This window comes from Dama dama, chromosome 9, assembly GCF_033118175.1.
Source record: "Dama dama isolate Ldn47 chromosome 9, ASM3311817v1, whole genome shotgun sequence".
In the NCBI taxonomy this organism is placed as follows: Eukaryota; Metazoa; Chordata; class Mammalia; order Artiodactyla; family Cervidae; genus Dama; species Dama dama.
Window position 1 is genome coordinate 15884730 of NC_083689.1, and position 16156 is coordinate 15900885.

Consider the following 16156-nt stretch of genomic DNA (forward strand, 5'->3'; position numbering starts at 1 on the left):
TTTTGCCTGGAGAATTCACTGAGACTTTCACTTTAATGGTATAAGTGTAAGGAGTATAGCATAATGATTTAATTTACATATGTCAGCACCATATTGGTTTTTAATAATGTGTTTAAACACTTCTGTTATACTCCATATATACTAAGCTAGTACTTCTCAAAATTAAATGTGTACAAGAATCCCCAGGGATCTCGTGAAAATACAGATTCTAAATAAGTAGGTCTCAGATTCAGCCTGAGAGTCTGCATTTCTAAGAAGTCAGTGCTGGTTGGGGGACCACACTTTGAATAATGAGACTCTAGAGAACTGAATGAAGCAATTCTTTTTCTTTTCTTCATATTTATTTATTTGGGCTTGCCTGGTGGCTTGGTTGGTAAAGAATCTGCCTGCAGTGCAGGAGACCCAGGTTCGATCCCTAGATGGGGAAGATCCCCTGGAGGAGGAAATGGCAACCCACTCCAGTGTTCTTGCCTGGGAAATCCCCTGGACAGAGAACCCTGATGGACTACAGTTCATGGGTTCCCAAACAATTGGACTCAGCTTCGTGACTAAACCACCACCTTCTATTTATTTGGCTGTGGTCAGGGCAGGGGTGATGGTGGAGGGGAATATTCTGTTGCAGTTAGCCGGCTTCTCGCTAGTTGTGGCACACGGGCTCCAGAGTGCTTGGGTTCAGTAGTTGCCACGCACCGGCTCAGTTGCCCCATGGCACATAAGATCTTAGTTCCTCAACCAGAGATGGAACCCACATCCCCTGCATTAGAAGGCGGATTCTTAACCACTGGACTGCCAGGGAAGTCCCCCAGAGTGAAGCAGTTCTGATGCAGGCACCTATGCACAGAATCACCATGAATGCGATAGGTGCAAATGTCAGCTGCCTCAGGGTGCCAACAATTCAGATGACATGAGGGAGTTACCATCAGTGTTGAGATGTTCCAAAATGGTGAAGTTCCGTGTGACTTAGTCTACTCTTCCTTCAGTTTGTTTAATACTTGCATTCCAGGAAGATGCAATGAGTATTTAAAACATGCAACAGGACTTCCCTGGCGGTTCAGTGATTGAGAACCCAAGTTTCCACTGCAGGGGGAAGAGGTTCCATCCCCGGTCAGGGAACTAAGATTCCCCCATGCCACACAGTGTGGCCAAAAAAAAAAAAAAACTTTATGCTGATCTGTAAAACAGACTTAGGTTAAAACTAAACGCTCAAGGACTTCCTGGTGGTCCAGGGTCCAGTGGCTAAGACTGTGCTCCCAATGCAGGGGGCCTGGGTTCGCTCCCTTGTGGGGGAACTAGATCCCACATGCTGCAACTGAGAGTTCGCATACCACAACTAAAGATCCCACATGCCTCAACTGAGATCTGGCAGCCAAATAAACAAATGAATTTAAAAAAAACCTAAAGGTTCAGATCATTACAAGCAGATCTTTCACCTATGTGAGGGACATTAGAAAGTCGTGAAGGAAAAAGAATAATTCTTCCCCAGTGAGACTGCCTTGCACATGGTAAAATGTTTATACACCTGCCTCCCATTTCCTAAATGCTCACAGTGCCCCCTAATTATTATGGTGTTAGTTCGCCACATAGCTCCACAACAGCCCTCTGAAAATCCATTGTTTCCCAGAAGGGAATAGTGTTCTAGGCTAAGGACAATATATGCAAAGTCCCCAAGATAGAACAGAAGGAGGCAAGTTTGCAGTTTGGAAGGTAAGGAAAGAGTGGAAGAAATTGAAGGGACAATAATAGGTCAGTAGAATCTTGAGACCTCCCCGGGAAAGGGGAGGCCCCTGAGGGGGATTTAGGTGGAATAAAGTCTAGCACAGGACTCCATGACTAAAACCTGGAGAAGGAAGTGGCAACCTGTCCACTATTCTTGCCCAGAAAATTCCATGGACAGAGGAGCCTGGCAGGCCACAGTCCATGAGGTCACAAAGAGTCAAGACACGAGTGAGCACATACACACCATATTAAGAACCAATGGATCACTGGTGCTATTAATATGACTAATATTCCTGTTGTTATTGTCCTTATATTTATACCTCCTCCTATCGTTGAAGGAGGCAGAATGACAAGGATAGAAAGGCAACACAGTCTGGTGGTGAAGGGCAAGGGCCCTGGAGCCAAGAGGTCACACTCCTGCCCCATTGCTTGCTAGCTGTATGACTTTCAGCATGTTACTTCCCCTCTCTGGGCCTCCATTTCCTCATCTGTAAAATGGGGATAAGAATGGTACCCACTGGGACTTCTCTCGTGGTCCAGTGGTTAAGACTCTGTGCTTCCACTGCTGGGGGTGAGAGTTCGATCTCTGGTCAGGGAACTGAGATTCCACATGCCTTGTGGAATAAACAAATTATATTTTAAAAATGGTACCTACCTCCTAGCATGGATATAAAGTTCAAATGAGTTAATACGTGTAAAATGCTTTAAATAGTGCCTGGCTTATAATCCGTGTTCAGGAAATATTAGCTCTTATTAGTATGAATATGATTATTCAATACTCAAATGTTAACTGTTTTTAGTAGTAGCACTAGTAATAAGCATTCAATAACTTTTAGCTCTTTCTATTGTTATATTGTCATTACTATTAAGACGCTTGCATCAATTGACATAAAAGCCAACTTTAAATCCATAGCCTTTAGATTGTCCACTCAAACTGCCTCTTTTTACAGATGGGGAAACTGAGGCCCAGGGAGGGAAAGATGTTCCCGAAGAGGGCAACTGGCCGATAGTAGAAGTGTGATAAGAACCCAGCTTTCCTGAAGGCCCCACATGTGGCCCTTGCTCCCCCTTCTCTCCAAAGTACTTCCCCACGTCTACCCCCAAATCCACACCGGGAGGACTCTGCTCACTTCTTTATTAATAGATGTGTCAAATGCCCTGGCCAGGAGAGGCGTTATTCATTTGGCTGATAAAAAAGGTTCTAATGCTCACTAGAAATAAAACTTCATAAAGATTTAGGCACTTTTAAAGAGGAAAAAAAAAAAAAAAAAGGAAAAGCCATTCATCTGCTTGAAGGAAAAAAAAAAAGAGGGACTTGCCTGGTGGTCCAGTGGTTTAGACTCCACGCTTCCACTACAGGGGGCACGGGTTCCATCCCTGATCAAGGGAACTAAGATTCCATATGCCATGCAGTGCAGCCAAAAAAAAAAAAAAAATCCACATATAGCATTTAGAACAATGCGTGGTAGAGAATAAGGTCTCAACGATCTTAGCTAATATTATCCCACAGGCCACATGGCATGACCAAAAAAAATAAGAGTGGCGAAGATAAAATTTTATTCAAGGACATAGCATACTAAAGAGACATTTCAGTTCTATATTATGACAAAGCCAGTGACCCCAACAGTCCTGCCTCATACATTTCTGCTCTTGTCATTCCTTAGTCTTTCCCCAGACATGCTGTGTTTTTGATTCTCTAGAGCATTGACAATAAGTACAATTGTTTTCTTTCTGTTGCCCCAGCCTTCCCCCCACCCCTACATTTCTACTTTCATCTCTAACCCTTCAGCTTTAAATGTCCCCCTCCCCTGAAACTTTAACTGGCTTACCCCAGTGAAAAGTGAGTGGAGCACATTCTATTTTGTATGATTAAACAGTTGCTGGCCCCCGATTCCTCGTACCAGGCAGCTGAGCCCAGTATCACCCCAGGACCACCAAAATGCAAACGGATCTTTCTCTAAATCGCTGCAAAAATCTGTGGATTGCAGGGCATCCACCACTCCCTGATCACCAGGCAGTGCCTCCTGCTTGATTTGGCTGAGCCAGAGGACATTTTGCCAAGACCTGTACCACCCGAGAATTAATATCTCAGCTATTTGCATACTAGTTCCACCTGCTCCCATCACCATGACAACCTACTTCCCAAAAGGAGCGAGAAGAGAGAGACTGGACTTCTGAGCCTCACAGTTGATCCTTCATGGGATGGGGTGAAAGGAGGGGCTCCGTCTTTTAATACTGATTCTTATAGTATCCCCAATTTGCTTTGGCCAGTCTCCTCAGCACCTCTATCCCATGCACCCCAAGTCATCCATTGCTCCTGTGGTCTTCACTGAATGGTTCTGTAGCTTAAGAGCTGTAGGACCAGAGTCCAGCCCAGCCTTTTCACAGCTGGGTAACACCATGCCTTTACCTCTCTGGGCTTCATCTTCCTCATCTGTAAAATGAGCCTACTCCTAATAGCAGCATCTCATAGTGGCTGTCGTGGGGATTCCATGAGTTAATAGGTGCACGTCCTAAGGACAGGAGAGCACAAGGAAGCAGGACCATCCATCCTCTGGATCTAGGGACTTGAGTATGCCCCAGGCAAGCTGTCCGTAATCCTTAGCAACCAGATGCTGAAGTGATTAGCTGGCAACGGGATGCGGGCGTCATGCAATCAGCTGCCTATTCCAGGCAGATGATGGCAGATCCCCAAGAGGGAAGGGGGAAGGGGCCTGACTTCAAAGTTTCTGCCCCTTTTGAGTTCTCCTTGGAGACACTTGGAAATAAAACATCCTGGAGACTGATATTAGGCCTCTGCAGGCTGAGCTTGTTAAAACTCCATGGCAAACAGAGCCAAAGAAGAACAAAAACAAGGGAAAACAAAGACCCTCAGATGCCCCTTCATCTGAACAAGGGGCTCTTGGTCCCAAGCATGAGGCTGTCCCTTTAGCAAAAGGCACGCTGTGGTCTCAGCTGCCGTGTTATTTAGTACAGTCTCTCTAGGTGGTGACCAAAGGATTCAGATTCTCTTTGAAATGATAACTTCACTGAGCCTGCTTTTGGGTAGAGCTCTACTTAAAACAATACATAAAATGATGAGGAAATATCCCCAACCAGCTTTTCAACTGATGCACAACTTCTAAAAAGGTACCAGGAGGGGATTAGCATTAGCAACCTCTTTGTGGGCTGTGGAAGAGGTTGAGGAAATATTGGTTTAAGATTTATTTCATTTAATCCACACCATCAGAGCTGATGCTCAGTGTCCAGGGATCAGCGTCAGTTTCCCAGGGCGGCTGGCAGTCCTCGGTATTTGCGATCCCTTGGCTGATAGAAGGATCACTCCAGTCTCTGACTTCATCTTCACGCTGTCCTCTCCTCTCTGTGTGTTTCTCCCCTTGTCTTCTAAGGATGCTTGCCATTAGATTTAGGGTTCACCCTCATCCCTGATGATCTCAAGATCCGTAATTACATCTGCAAAGACCCTCTGTCCAGAAGATGGGTACGGGGAACTTCCCTGGTGGTCCAGTGGTTAAGAATCTGCCTGCCAATGCAGGGGACACGGGTTCGATCCTTGGTCCTGGAAGATCCCACATGCCGCAGAGCAACTAAGCCCGTGTGCCATGACTATTGAGCCCGAACGCTCCATAGCCTGCACTCCACAACAAGAGAAGTCAGCACTGCAATGAGAAGCCTGCACATCACAACTAAAGAGAAGCCTCCACTCGCTGCAGCCAGAGAAAGCCTGCCCACAGCAACAAAGACCCAGTGCAGACAAAAATTAAAGCATAAAAAAAAAGATGAGGAAACTGAGGCTCAGAGAGGTTACTCAAGCTACAGAGGGTCACACAGCTAGTAAAATGGCCTTGGTGAGACTCAAAGCCAAATCAGGCAGCCTTCTGAAGTGTCAGTCTAGCACCTGCAAGTGAGGAATTTGCCTGGGCCTGTCCTTCTCCCTGTGAGGCCTCAGAGACACAAACCCCAAAGTAAATTACCTCGTCTTTTCTTCTACTTGGTTAAAAACACACATGGACTTTTGCAAGTTAAAATCTAAAATTAAAACAACAAAGATGGTACTGGTGGTTTAGCCAGTGGAAAGACCTCTGGGGGACGTCAGCTTTTTTTTATGAATTTTTAAATTTTTAAATGGAGGATAATTGCTTTATTTTTTATTGACACATAGTTGATTTACAGAGGCTGACTTTTTTTAATTGTTTAAGTGTTAGGTAGATTCAGGGTTCCAGATTGGGCCTTGAGAACCAAACCCATGTTGTCCAGGGGCCTTGGTTCCTGTGATTGCATCTAATCTCCCAGGTGTTCCATGAACGGATACAATCTGAGGACTGTCTTTTGCTCGCTTCTGGTCTCTTGAGTGAGTGTGTGATGGAGATAGCCTGACAAAACCATTTTCTAGTATACCTGACTCAGCTTCTTTGGGCCTCAGTTTCCTCATCTCTGTAATGGACACAGTAACCATTTGGGCCTCATAAGCTTGCTGCAAAAGTTAATGAGTTGAAATGGAAGAGAGGGTGGCCCACTCTCTTGGTAGTTACAGAGAGTGTGTCAAAGAATTTCCCTGCATCCAGCAACTGTGGGCTGAACCCCCTGGGAGATCTCAGACTGCTTAGTAAGAGAGCTGCAGTATCAGGTTAGGGTTAGCATGGCTTCAGGAGCCATGTGGTCTGGGTCCAAGCTGCGTCTGCCACCAACCGACTTTGTAGCCTGGGGCAGGGCCCTTCCTTGTCTCTGGGCCTTGGTTTCCTCATCTGAAAATGGGGATAACAATACTACTCGCTCCCTGTGGTTTTTTTTGAAGATGAGCTGACATGTGTCATGTCTGGCACACAGCAAGTACTGAGTGAGTGTGAGCTCTTAGGAGGAGCCATGGAGCGCATGGGGTACAGAATTGGGGGTTGCCTTTCAGAAGAGCCAGAGGGAGGGACTCCCCTGGTGGTTCAGTGGTTAAGGCAGCACTTCCACTGTAGGGGTTGCGGGTTTGATCCCTGGTCAGAGAACTAAGATCCCATATGCCACGTGATGGGGCCAAAAAAAAAAAAAAAAGCTGTAGGCATTTCCACCACTAAAGAGGTGGTGTCTGTGGGTCTGCTTTAGCCACCCCTGGAAGCAGTGTGTGTCCTTATCCTGCCAAGGAGCTAATGGGAGACACACACACAGGAGCAGGAGGGTTTGGGTTGGAGAGATGTAGGCACTGGCAGAAAGTTCTTTTCCGCTCTGATTGCTCCATAAAGGAGTAGCCTCATCTCCTAGGAAGTAGCCCTTCTGGCAGGCGAAACCCCACACTGAAACCTGCAAGGGTGGGCACTTACATTCCCATAGGGTTTTTTGTGTTGTTGTTTTTTTTAATCTTTTGGCTGTACCTCATGACATGTGAGATCTTAGTTCCCCAACCAAAGATTAAAACTCACATCCCCTTCATTGGAAGTGCAGAGCCTTAACCACTGGACCACCAGGGAAGTCCCCCCCCCACCATGGCATCTTGATCCCTAACAAGAATGGACCGGGCACAGGAGAATTTCAGAACACAGCCCCTCGATGGCCAGTGTTACATGGTGGAATCTTAGGCAGGATCCAGACATGTCCCCTGTATGTTCTAACTCACTCACGGGTTCTTTTTTGTCGGCCTGCCTGCTGCAGAGAGAACCAGGGCTCCGGGGTCCCGGTGTCGGGCCCCAACCTGTCGACCACGCGGCCGATCCAGCAGGACCTGGGCCGCCAAGACCCCCCGCTGGCCGAGGATATCGACAACATGAAGAACAACAAACTGGCCACCGCGGAGTCAGCCAGTCCCCACGACAGCCTCAGCCACGCCGGCCTGCCCCAGAGCCCGGCCAAGATGGGGAACAGCACGGACCCTGGCCCCACGCCGGCCCCCACCACCGCAGCCACCAACCCTCAGAACGCCGTCAGCCGCCGGACAGCCAACAACCCGGGGAACCCGTCCAACCCCGGCCCCCCCAAGACCCCTGAGAACAGCCTTATCGTCACCAACCCCAGCAGCACCCAGGCCAACTCAGCTAAGACTGCCAGGAAACCTGACCACACGACGGTGGACATCCCCCCGGCCTGCCCACCCCCACTCAACCACACCGTCGTCCAAGGTACGAGCCCCAGTCTCACACACCCCTGGGCAGGGGAGCCGGCCTCCTGGGCTTCCTCCCCAGAGGCGCAGCTAAGGGACTGCAGACAGTGACTCCACCTCTCTGGCCTCAATTGCTTCCTCTGGAAAATGGGTAGAAATGTAGTTCCTGCCCCCACAGAAGCTGCTAGGAGAATTAAATGATATGATGCCTGGCAAGTATTCAACAGGTTAGCAAATTTTCCTGCATCCCAGATTCCCACAGGGGAGCCAGGAAGCCCCCATATCTGAGGGGTCAGCACATTCCTGTGATGGAAATTTGGGGGGAGTGAGATAATTCTCTAGGCCAGCGCCATCCAAAAGAAATGTGATGCAGGCCACCTGTGTAATTTTTTCTTTTTCACCTGTGTAATTTTAAACTTTCTAGTAGCCATGTTAAAAAAGAGAAGGGAGGAAAAGAGAAGAAGTGGGGGTGGGGGGGGAGAAAGACATAAGTGATTTAAAACATAAAAAGAGGGACTTCCCTGCCAGTCCAGCAGTTAAGACCCTGCCTTCCAAGGCAGGAGGCGGGGGTTCCATCCCTGGTCAGGGAACTGAGGTCCCACATGCCGCAGGGTGTGACCAAAAAGTTTAAAAAATAAAAAGAAACACATGAACTGAACTTCAATAATAAATTGTATTTAACCCAAAACGCTACTGATTTATATCCCAAATGTTAACATTCCCATGTGTCATCAATGCTTTTTAAATTATTATTACATATATTTACATTCTTTTTCTCCTACTTGGTCTTGAGAATCTAGCATGTTTCACACTGCACACCGCAGTTTGGACTAGCCACATTTCAAATGCTGGACAGTGCAGGTCTAGGACCTTGAGGAATTGGCTATTTTTGCCTCTTCCCAAAACCTCCCACATGTAATATCACGATCCGAGAAACACTGGAAATTTGGAAATTATCCCCTGGGTTTATTATTTTTAAGATGATAGCAGTAGCCCAGTTCTATGCAAGAGCTGTCCGTAAGTTTACCCTGTAAATCCTTGCCACAGTCATATAAGGTAAAGCTTGTCATTGTGCCCATTTCACAGATGAAAAACTGAGGCTCAGTAAGGCTCAGCCTATCCATAGACCCATAGTGCAACTAGGCTGCGGGATCAATGCTCAGGAGGGTGGTGCCTTGCCTCAGTCAGGAGAGGGGTGTTAATGGGGGGAATCCTGCATTTTGACTATGGGAGGGACTCAGTATTCCCATCTGTAAAGTGGGGCTTTGGGGACTCACCCTGCCTGCCTCCAAGTGATAGCATGAAGGTCATCAGGGACTGAGGACAGGTCTGTATTCATATCCGGTAAAGGTCACAGCAGACTCAAGGCTGTAGAGTGATTGAGAGTAAGCCCTCTGGGGCCAGGCTGCCCAGGTTCAACTTACAGCTTTGCCACATCCCAGCCGTGTGACCTTAGGCAAGTCTCTTCACCTCTCTGTGCCTCAGTTTCCTCATCTGTAAAGTGGGGATCATAAAGTACCAACTTTATAGCGTCCTCATAGGGTCAAGTGAGGATTCAATGGCATAATACGGTGCCTGGCACATAGTAGACACTTTGTGTCAGCTGCTTATTGCCTGCTTTGGGAATTAGGCAGGAGACCAGAGGTGGGAAACCCTGGAGGGAGCCCTGTGTTGGTTCTTGTCCCAACAGTGAACAAAAACGCCAACCCAGACCCACTGCCAAAAAAGGAGGAAGAGAAGAAAGAGGAGGAGGAAGACGACCCCGGGGAAGACGGCCCCAAGCCCATGCCCCCCTACAGCTCCATGTTTATCCTCTCTACGACCAACCCGTGAGTATGGCCCATGGCCAGGGCAGGGGGCCCAGGGCTCCCACTGGGGCAGTGAAAGTCAGGCCAGAGGGCAGACCCAGACAGAGGGTAATGGGGGAGAGTTGCCTCTAAGACCATTAGTCCATAGAGAACTTTTGAGCAATTAAAAAATGATGTCCCTTTCTTAAGTTGTATAAGGTAGAAACTTATCATAAAGTACTTATTTCAAAAAACTGATTCCAACTGCTTTGTTGGAAAAGACCCCCTCCTGCCATCAGCTAGAAAGCCATTATCATAAATACCCAAATCTACACTGTGCTGTGAGAGGTGTCCTGTAGAAATGGCTGCTTTGTGCAGTGCACAACATTTACAACTGTACATGACAGCCCTGTTTCCTGAGCTCTGCTCCTAACTTCTGCTCCATGAGAGTTTAGGTTCTGGGTAGATGGTCTTTGAGTTCCATGGCCCTTTGTCTTGGGAGGGCCTTGAGGAGGCCAGGTTATTTAGGGGAGAAATTTACCCCATCTATGTCTTGCTGGCTCAAAGGTTGTTTTAGAATAGCATTTTTCCAAAGGGTGTTTCTTGAAACTCTGGTCCCTCAAAATGCTTCTTGACACCAAGAAGAATCACGTCAAATAAGCCGCAAAGGAAATGGCTTTCTCTAACCTGCCTCTCGGAGACTCAGCCTGTGTGTTTACTTTTTTATTTGGTTGCCATTCTCTATTTTAATAAATAAATTATTACGTGGCACTCAGCACCAGACATGGTTCTGAATGCCTTACAAATAAAAAAACTTTCACACAATAACCCTATAGGGGTTGGTACTCTGCTTATCCCCATTTGACAGATGAAGAAACTGAGGTCCAGAGAGGTAAAATCAAACAGCAAGTGAGTGGGAGAGCCCAGACAGACTGAATCCAAAATCCCTATTCTTAGCCACTCAGCCCTGCCGCCATTCATACAGTCTCATGATATTTTTATCATTATTAGTCCACTGAAGTTAATTATCTCATTATTGTCTCATTAGTGTGTTAAAGGCACTGATAAGGCCTGCAGTTCATAATTTAAGTAACTAACTTTGTGGAGCCCGTACCATGTACCAGGCATATATTAACTCTTTTGATCCTCACATTCTTATTATTTAGACACTATTATTATGGTCGTTTCACTGATGAGGACTCTGAGGTACAATAACTTGCCTAAGGTCACTCAGCTCATTAAAAAAAAAAAGAAAGAAATCGACTTAACCCAGAATTTCCCAGTTTGGTTTGACTATATGATATTTTATGCATAAAAAGCTTTTTCATCTCCTACAGATTCAAGGACAGTATTTCAACTCAGTCTGTGAGTTAAGATGTTCCAGGAGGGTGGTTTGGAAGTGATAGGAACTTAGAAACAGAGATGGGAATTATCATCCTCTGCGGAGGGCTCCCCTGCCCCAAGAGGGCCCTCAGGGGTAGGAGCTTGATACTCTATTGGGTGTGGTGGGAGTTAGAGATCTCAGACAGTGGTAAGTGATATCAGGAGATGCAGAACAAAAGGGCTCAAGAGCCTGTTGTCTGAGTGGACCTCTGCACGTCTGCCTGTCCTCAACAGCCTTCGCCGCCTGTGCCACTATATCCTGAACCTACGCTACTTTGAGATGTGCATCCTCATGGTCATCGCCATGAGCAGCATCGCCCTGGCAGCCGAGGATCCTGTTCAGCCCAACGCACCACGAAACAACGTGAGTCTCACCCAGCAGGCTCCTTCCCAGCCCCGCTCCTCCGTCACTTTCTCCTGCCTCGTAAAAAGCTGATAGCTGGGGTGGAAGGAATGTTAGGGTCACCCGTGGGCACAGCCCCCATGGCCACTGGTTGGGAGGGGAGGCTCTGATTCTGGTCCTGATGAAGGGTGTTCCTTGAGACAGTGGTTCTGTGTGCCTGGTGGGGAAGAGATGGCCCAAGAGTGGCTGGGGCTGAAAACTGCTGGAATCTCTGGTGAGGAGAGTGAGGCTGGCAGGATGTGGAAGGGCACACGTTCTCCATGGAATGTGGGGGAGTCCGAAGGCAGAGGGTGCTCCAGCAGGATCCCCTGTGCAGCCAGGTCTCACCAAACAGACTTTTTCATTCTGACTTGAAGTTTTGAAAGAAAGGATTGTTTTGACTCAGAAAAGTGAAAGTGTTGGTCTCTCAGAGGTGTCCAACTCTTTGCTACCCCATGGGCTGTAACCTGCCAGGCTCCCGCGTCCCTGGGATTCTCCAGGCAAGAATACTGGAGTGGGTTGCCATTTCCTTCTCCAGTGCATGAAAGTGAAAAGTGAAAGTGAAGTCGCTCAGTCAGACACGACCCCATGGACTGCAGCCTACCAGGCTCCTCCATCCATGGGATTTTCCAGGCAAGAGTACTGGAGTGAGTTGCCATTGCCTTCTCTGTTTAGAGGGCTAAGAGAGCTAAAAAAAACTCTCCTTTTAGGGACCCAGGGTCTGCTAACAGCCCCTGTCCACTGAGCACTTGCCGTGTTTCAGGCACAACCCCAGATGCTAGGGGTATCCCCATTGGACAGATGAAGAAACTGAGGCTCAGAGAGGTTAAGTGACCTGTCTGGGGTCACACAGCAGAATTCCAATTCTGCCCGCCCTAGATCTCCCAACGCTTCCCTCAACTGTCTCCGTTTACCAAGCACTTACTGTGTGCTTGTCCCCGCTTGAGTCCTGCTGAGCGAAAATGAGTGGGGTTGAGAGGAGAAACCAAGGCACCAGCAGGCCAGGAAACGACAGAGCCTGGACTGATGGCTGTACCATCTTCCCAGCTCCCTTCTCTACCCCCATCACCCCCCACACATAGGAACCATTTTCCACTGGGAGCCAGGCCTGCCGCCCTCGCTAAGTAGGTTAGGAGCCTTGGCGAGGCTGGCAAGTCCCATAAATCAAGCCCGTCTGCAGCTTACTTTGCACTTTCCCTGCCTTCGCAGGCCTGGCAAGCCCCTTGGGGACCTGATAGGGGAGATGGAAGGAAATAATTAGAACAAGGCTCCCAGAGGAACCTGGTACCAGGGCAGGGCTGAGGCTGCACTCTGTTATCTCCTGCTGCCCGCTTCCCCCACCCCCCAGGACCCAGGGAGCCCAGGCTTGGGGAGGGGGCGTCCCGAGAGAGGTCAGCAAACCCCCTGTTGACTCTAGGAGACTGGAGCAGGCTTCATCTCTGACAGGGAGAGGATGGGCATGGGGGGGTCCAGGGGAACCCCTGAGCTCCTGGGGCTGTAGAGAACCCTGACAGGTCTAGGAGCAGCCCCCCGTGGAACATTGGCAAAGCTCTGGCTCCCCCACCCCACCCCATCACTCCATCTTCCAGTTGAATCATCTCTCCCCAAAGCCCTCCCTCTTCTGGGCTTCCCTGGTGGTCCAGGGGATAAGACCCCACACTTCCATTGCAGGGGGTGTGGGTTTGGTCCCTGGAGAGCTAAGATCCCACATGCCCTGTGGCACAACCAAAAAAAATTTTTAAAGCCCTGCCCTTTCAAGTGCATGGTGGCCCCTTATTGGCAGCTGACACCCTGGGACCCCTCCACAAGTTCTGTTCATTAGCTCGTCTGGAACAGGCCTCAGAAAAATGAACAGAACACATACAATCCATTCATTTATCAAGGATTTTAAAGTGCACACACCCATGTAAGCACCACCCAAGGCAAGAAGTATTAATAGAACAAAACAGACCTCAACCACAGGCCCCTCTTCGATTCCTCCTTCCCTGTGAAGCTGGGTTCACAAGCGGGAACAAGGTCTGCAGACATGTTCAGGCGTCATGAGCTGGAGCAGGCAGGGGTGTTGCTACTAGCATCAAGAGGGTAGGGATCAGGGACACTGTTCATCCCCCTGCAGTACACAGGGAAGCCCCACCACAGAATAATCTGACCCCTACTGTCAACAGTATTTAAAAAACCCTACCCTAAAGGTATCCCAACCCTCACTTCTGGAAAGAGCATTTCTTAGTTCCTCTAATTTTCCCAACTACACATGCATCCTTAAACACTAGAATTTATTTCTTCCCACTTCTAACACTGAACAGATGGAATAATTCTGTGCGTCTCTTCTGTCACTCAACCTTGAGATGAGTTCTTATTTTCTTGGGTGGCGACAGTCATTCTTTTCCATTGCTGTGTGATATTCCACTCTATGGCATAATTTGTTTATCCGTCTTCCAGTTGACATGTATTTGGATTGTCTGCAGTTTAGAATGCTGTCACCATACCCCCTACTCCTGACATGGGGTCCCTGGGCTTGACCCTCTCCAGGGTATAAAACCAGAAATTGAGTTTCTGGATCATAGAATTTGCATATGGTCAGCCCCAAATTTGCAGCCAGAATGTTTATTGAGTGATACAGTGACACATACCAGCAACGTACACGGCCTTCACTGCTCCACAGTCTTGCCAACACTTGGTGCTATTGGTTCTTTTCACTTAGCCAATCTGGTGGGTCTGGACTCTCATCAGGATTTTGGTTTGTATTTCCCTATGATAAATGAGACTGAGAATTTTGGATTCCACTGAGTCACAGAAAATTCCCATTTGTAGAAGTCAAAAGGTTCTACATATTAGATATGGTTGAACCTAATTTATTGGTCTTTTGATTTCCTCCTGCTCCATTAGTTAAGTTCTCCAGAATTTGATTCATCTGACCACCTGGCCTATCTTTCCTCTACCCCCTTGCTGCTTTTCTTCTTTCCATTCATTGCTTTATTTAGTAATTATTTAATAAGCAACCACCATGTGCCAGGTGCTGCGCTAAACATCAAGGATTGACAGGGTGTACGACAGTCCCTGCATTCCCAGAGCTCACAGAGCACCAGGCCTTTATCCATGTGTTGTTTCAACTGCCTGGTGCACCTAAAATGCTCTCCCACCACCCTCCCCTCAGCCTTTCCAGAACCTTCCAAGCCCTTGTACCTGCCACCCATCCCAGGAAGTCAGCTATCCTGGCCACTCTGGTCTCGGAGGGCCCTTCAAGCACCACATATGATGAGAATGTGAGCTGTGATCACACAGATCTCAGCCCAGCTCCTGCATGACCCAGTACAGCCCCAGCCTCATGTGTTCATTCAGCAGGCATTTCTTGAATAGCTACTTATGCCTGGTCCTGTGCTATAAGCTGGAGATAGCACAGGGACAGGCAGACATCGCTGCCCCGTGAGACTGACATTCAGGTAGGGGAGATGGACACTGACATTATTAATAACCATCACAAATAGTTTGCCAGGAAGTGATAATTGCCAGGGGTGAGGGATGTGGGGGAAGGGGTAGACTTGGTAAGGAAGATTGCAAGCTTCAGGAAAATGGAATTTTAAACAGGCAGTCAGGAATGTGATATTTGAGCCAAGCCATAAAGGAGGAGAGAGGGAATATCAGGTGGAACATGGGAAAGTCCAGGCCAACAACCTGTACAAAGGCCCTGAAGTAAGAATATCCAGGGTGGCAGAAGTGGAGTGAGCCAGGGGAGAGTGGGACAAGGTGAGGGAAGGAAGGTTACCAAACAGATTTTCCAGGGCCCTGTGGGGTCACAGAGGACTTTGGCGTTCACCCTGAGTAAGGTGGGAGCCATAGAGGGTTCTTGAGCAGAGAAGGGGGCAGTGATGGGACTTGTGCTCACAGGCGCCTTCTGGCGGCCTGCTCAGTATTTAACAGCCCTCACTACAAGGCCGATCTGAGGTCAGCCCCTGGGGTTACTGCATGCTGGGCACTTTGCCAGCATCCTCATGCCACTCAACATCCTCACGCCAAGGTCACACCAGGGATGTGCTATGGCATGGCCAGGAAAGAGGCCAGTGTGCAAGACATTGCCCATCCAGAAACCACTAATACCTGGTCTTGTGTAAGGTAGCCGGGAGAGGGAGAATCAATCCACTCTGATGAGGGTATGGCTGCGTACTTGGGAGAAAGTGGATGCCTCAGTAAGGTTGGTCCCCAGTGTCTGTCCTGGAGGCTAATCATGTTTAGGAAACTCTATGTGGGAACAGTTGTTCACCCAGGAGACCAGAAGGTCAGAAACACTGCGTGATCAGACTTGTTGCCAAAAGAGGTAAGAGTCTTTCCTGAACTTCCCTGAGGCCACCTCTAGTCCATATAAGGGCTTTGGGAAAGGGAAAAAAGGCACCCTTCCCATTGGTAAGCAAACTAGCCTTAACAATGATTTTGTTAGGACTTTGCTGCCATCTGCTGGACAGTTTCATTCACAACGTACAGATCTGCACCGGGACAGGGTGGGAGGGGGCCCTTGTGCAGTGCGGGACCTGCCCCACTGTACATGGCTGCAGCATTTTCTCATGTGGGTGGAGACTCTGTTCCTTGGGGACTTTGCTAGAGGCCACATACCCCAGTGGACCATGGCTAGGTTCACGGGGGCTCTGCTGGAGCAAGCCAATGATCCACTGCCCCCTTGCTTTTATCCCCTCAGGTGCTGCGATATTTTGACTACGTTTTTACAGGCGTCTTTACCTTTGAGATGGTGATCAAGGTGAGTGCCAGGGCTCCACAGGATTCTTCACTCTCAGGAATGCCACCTTGGTGCAAGAGGCT

General features: G+C 48.3%; 1 protein-coding gene across 1 annotated transcript in view; it reads left to right on the forward strand.

Moving 5' to 3' along the window:
* The window catches only part of CACNA1A (calcium voltage-gated channel subunit alpha1 A), a 249988-nt gene that overhangs the window by 168721 nt on the left and 65111 nt on the right, over positions 1 to 16156 (forward strand). Inside the window, exons 20-23 of the mRNA XM_061150133.1 lie at positions 7351 to 7814; positions 9486 to 9624; positions 11200 to 11329; positions 16035 to 16094. Of these exons, the coding sequence (XP_061006116.1) occupies positions 7351 to 7814; positions 9486 to 9624; positions 11200 to 11329; positions 16035 to 16094 (793 nt within the window). The remainder of the gene's footprint in view (positions 1 to 7350; positions 7815 to 9485; positions 9625 to 11199; positions 11330 to 16034; positions 16095 to 16156) is intronic.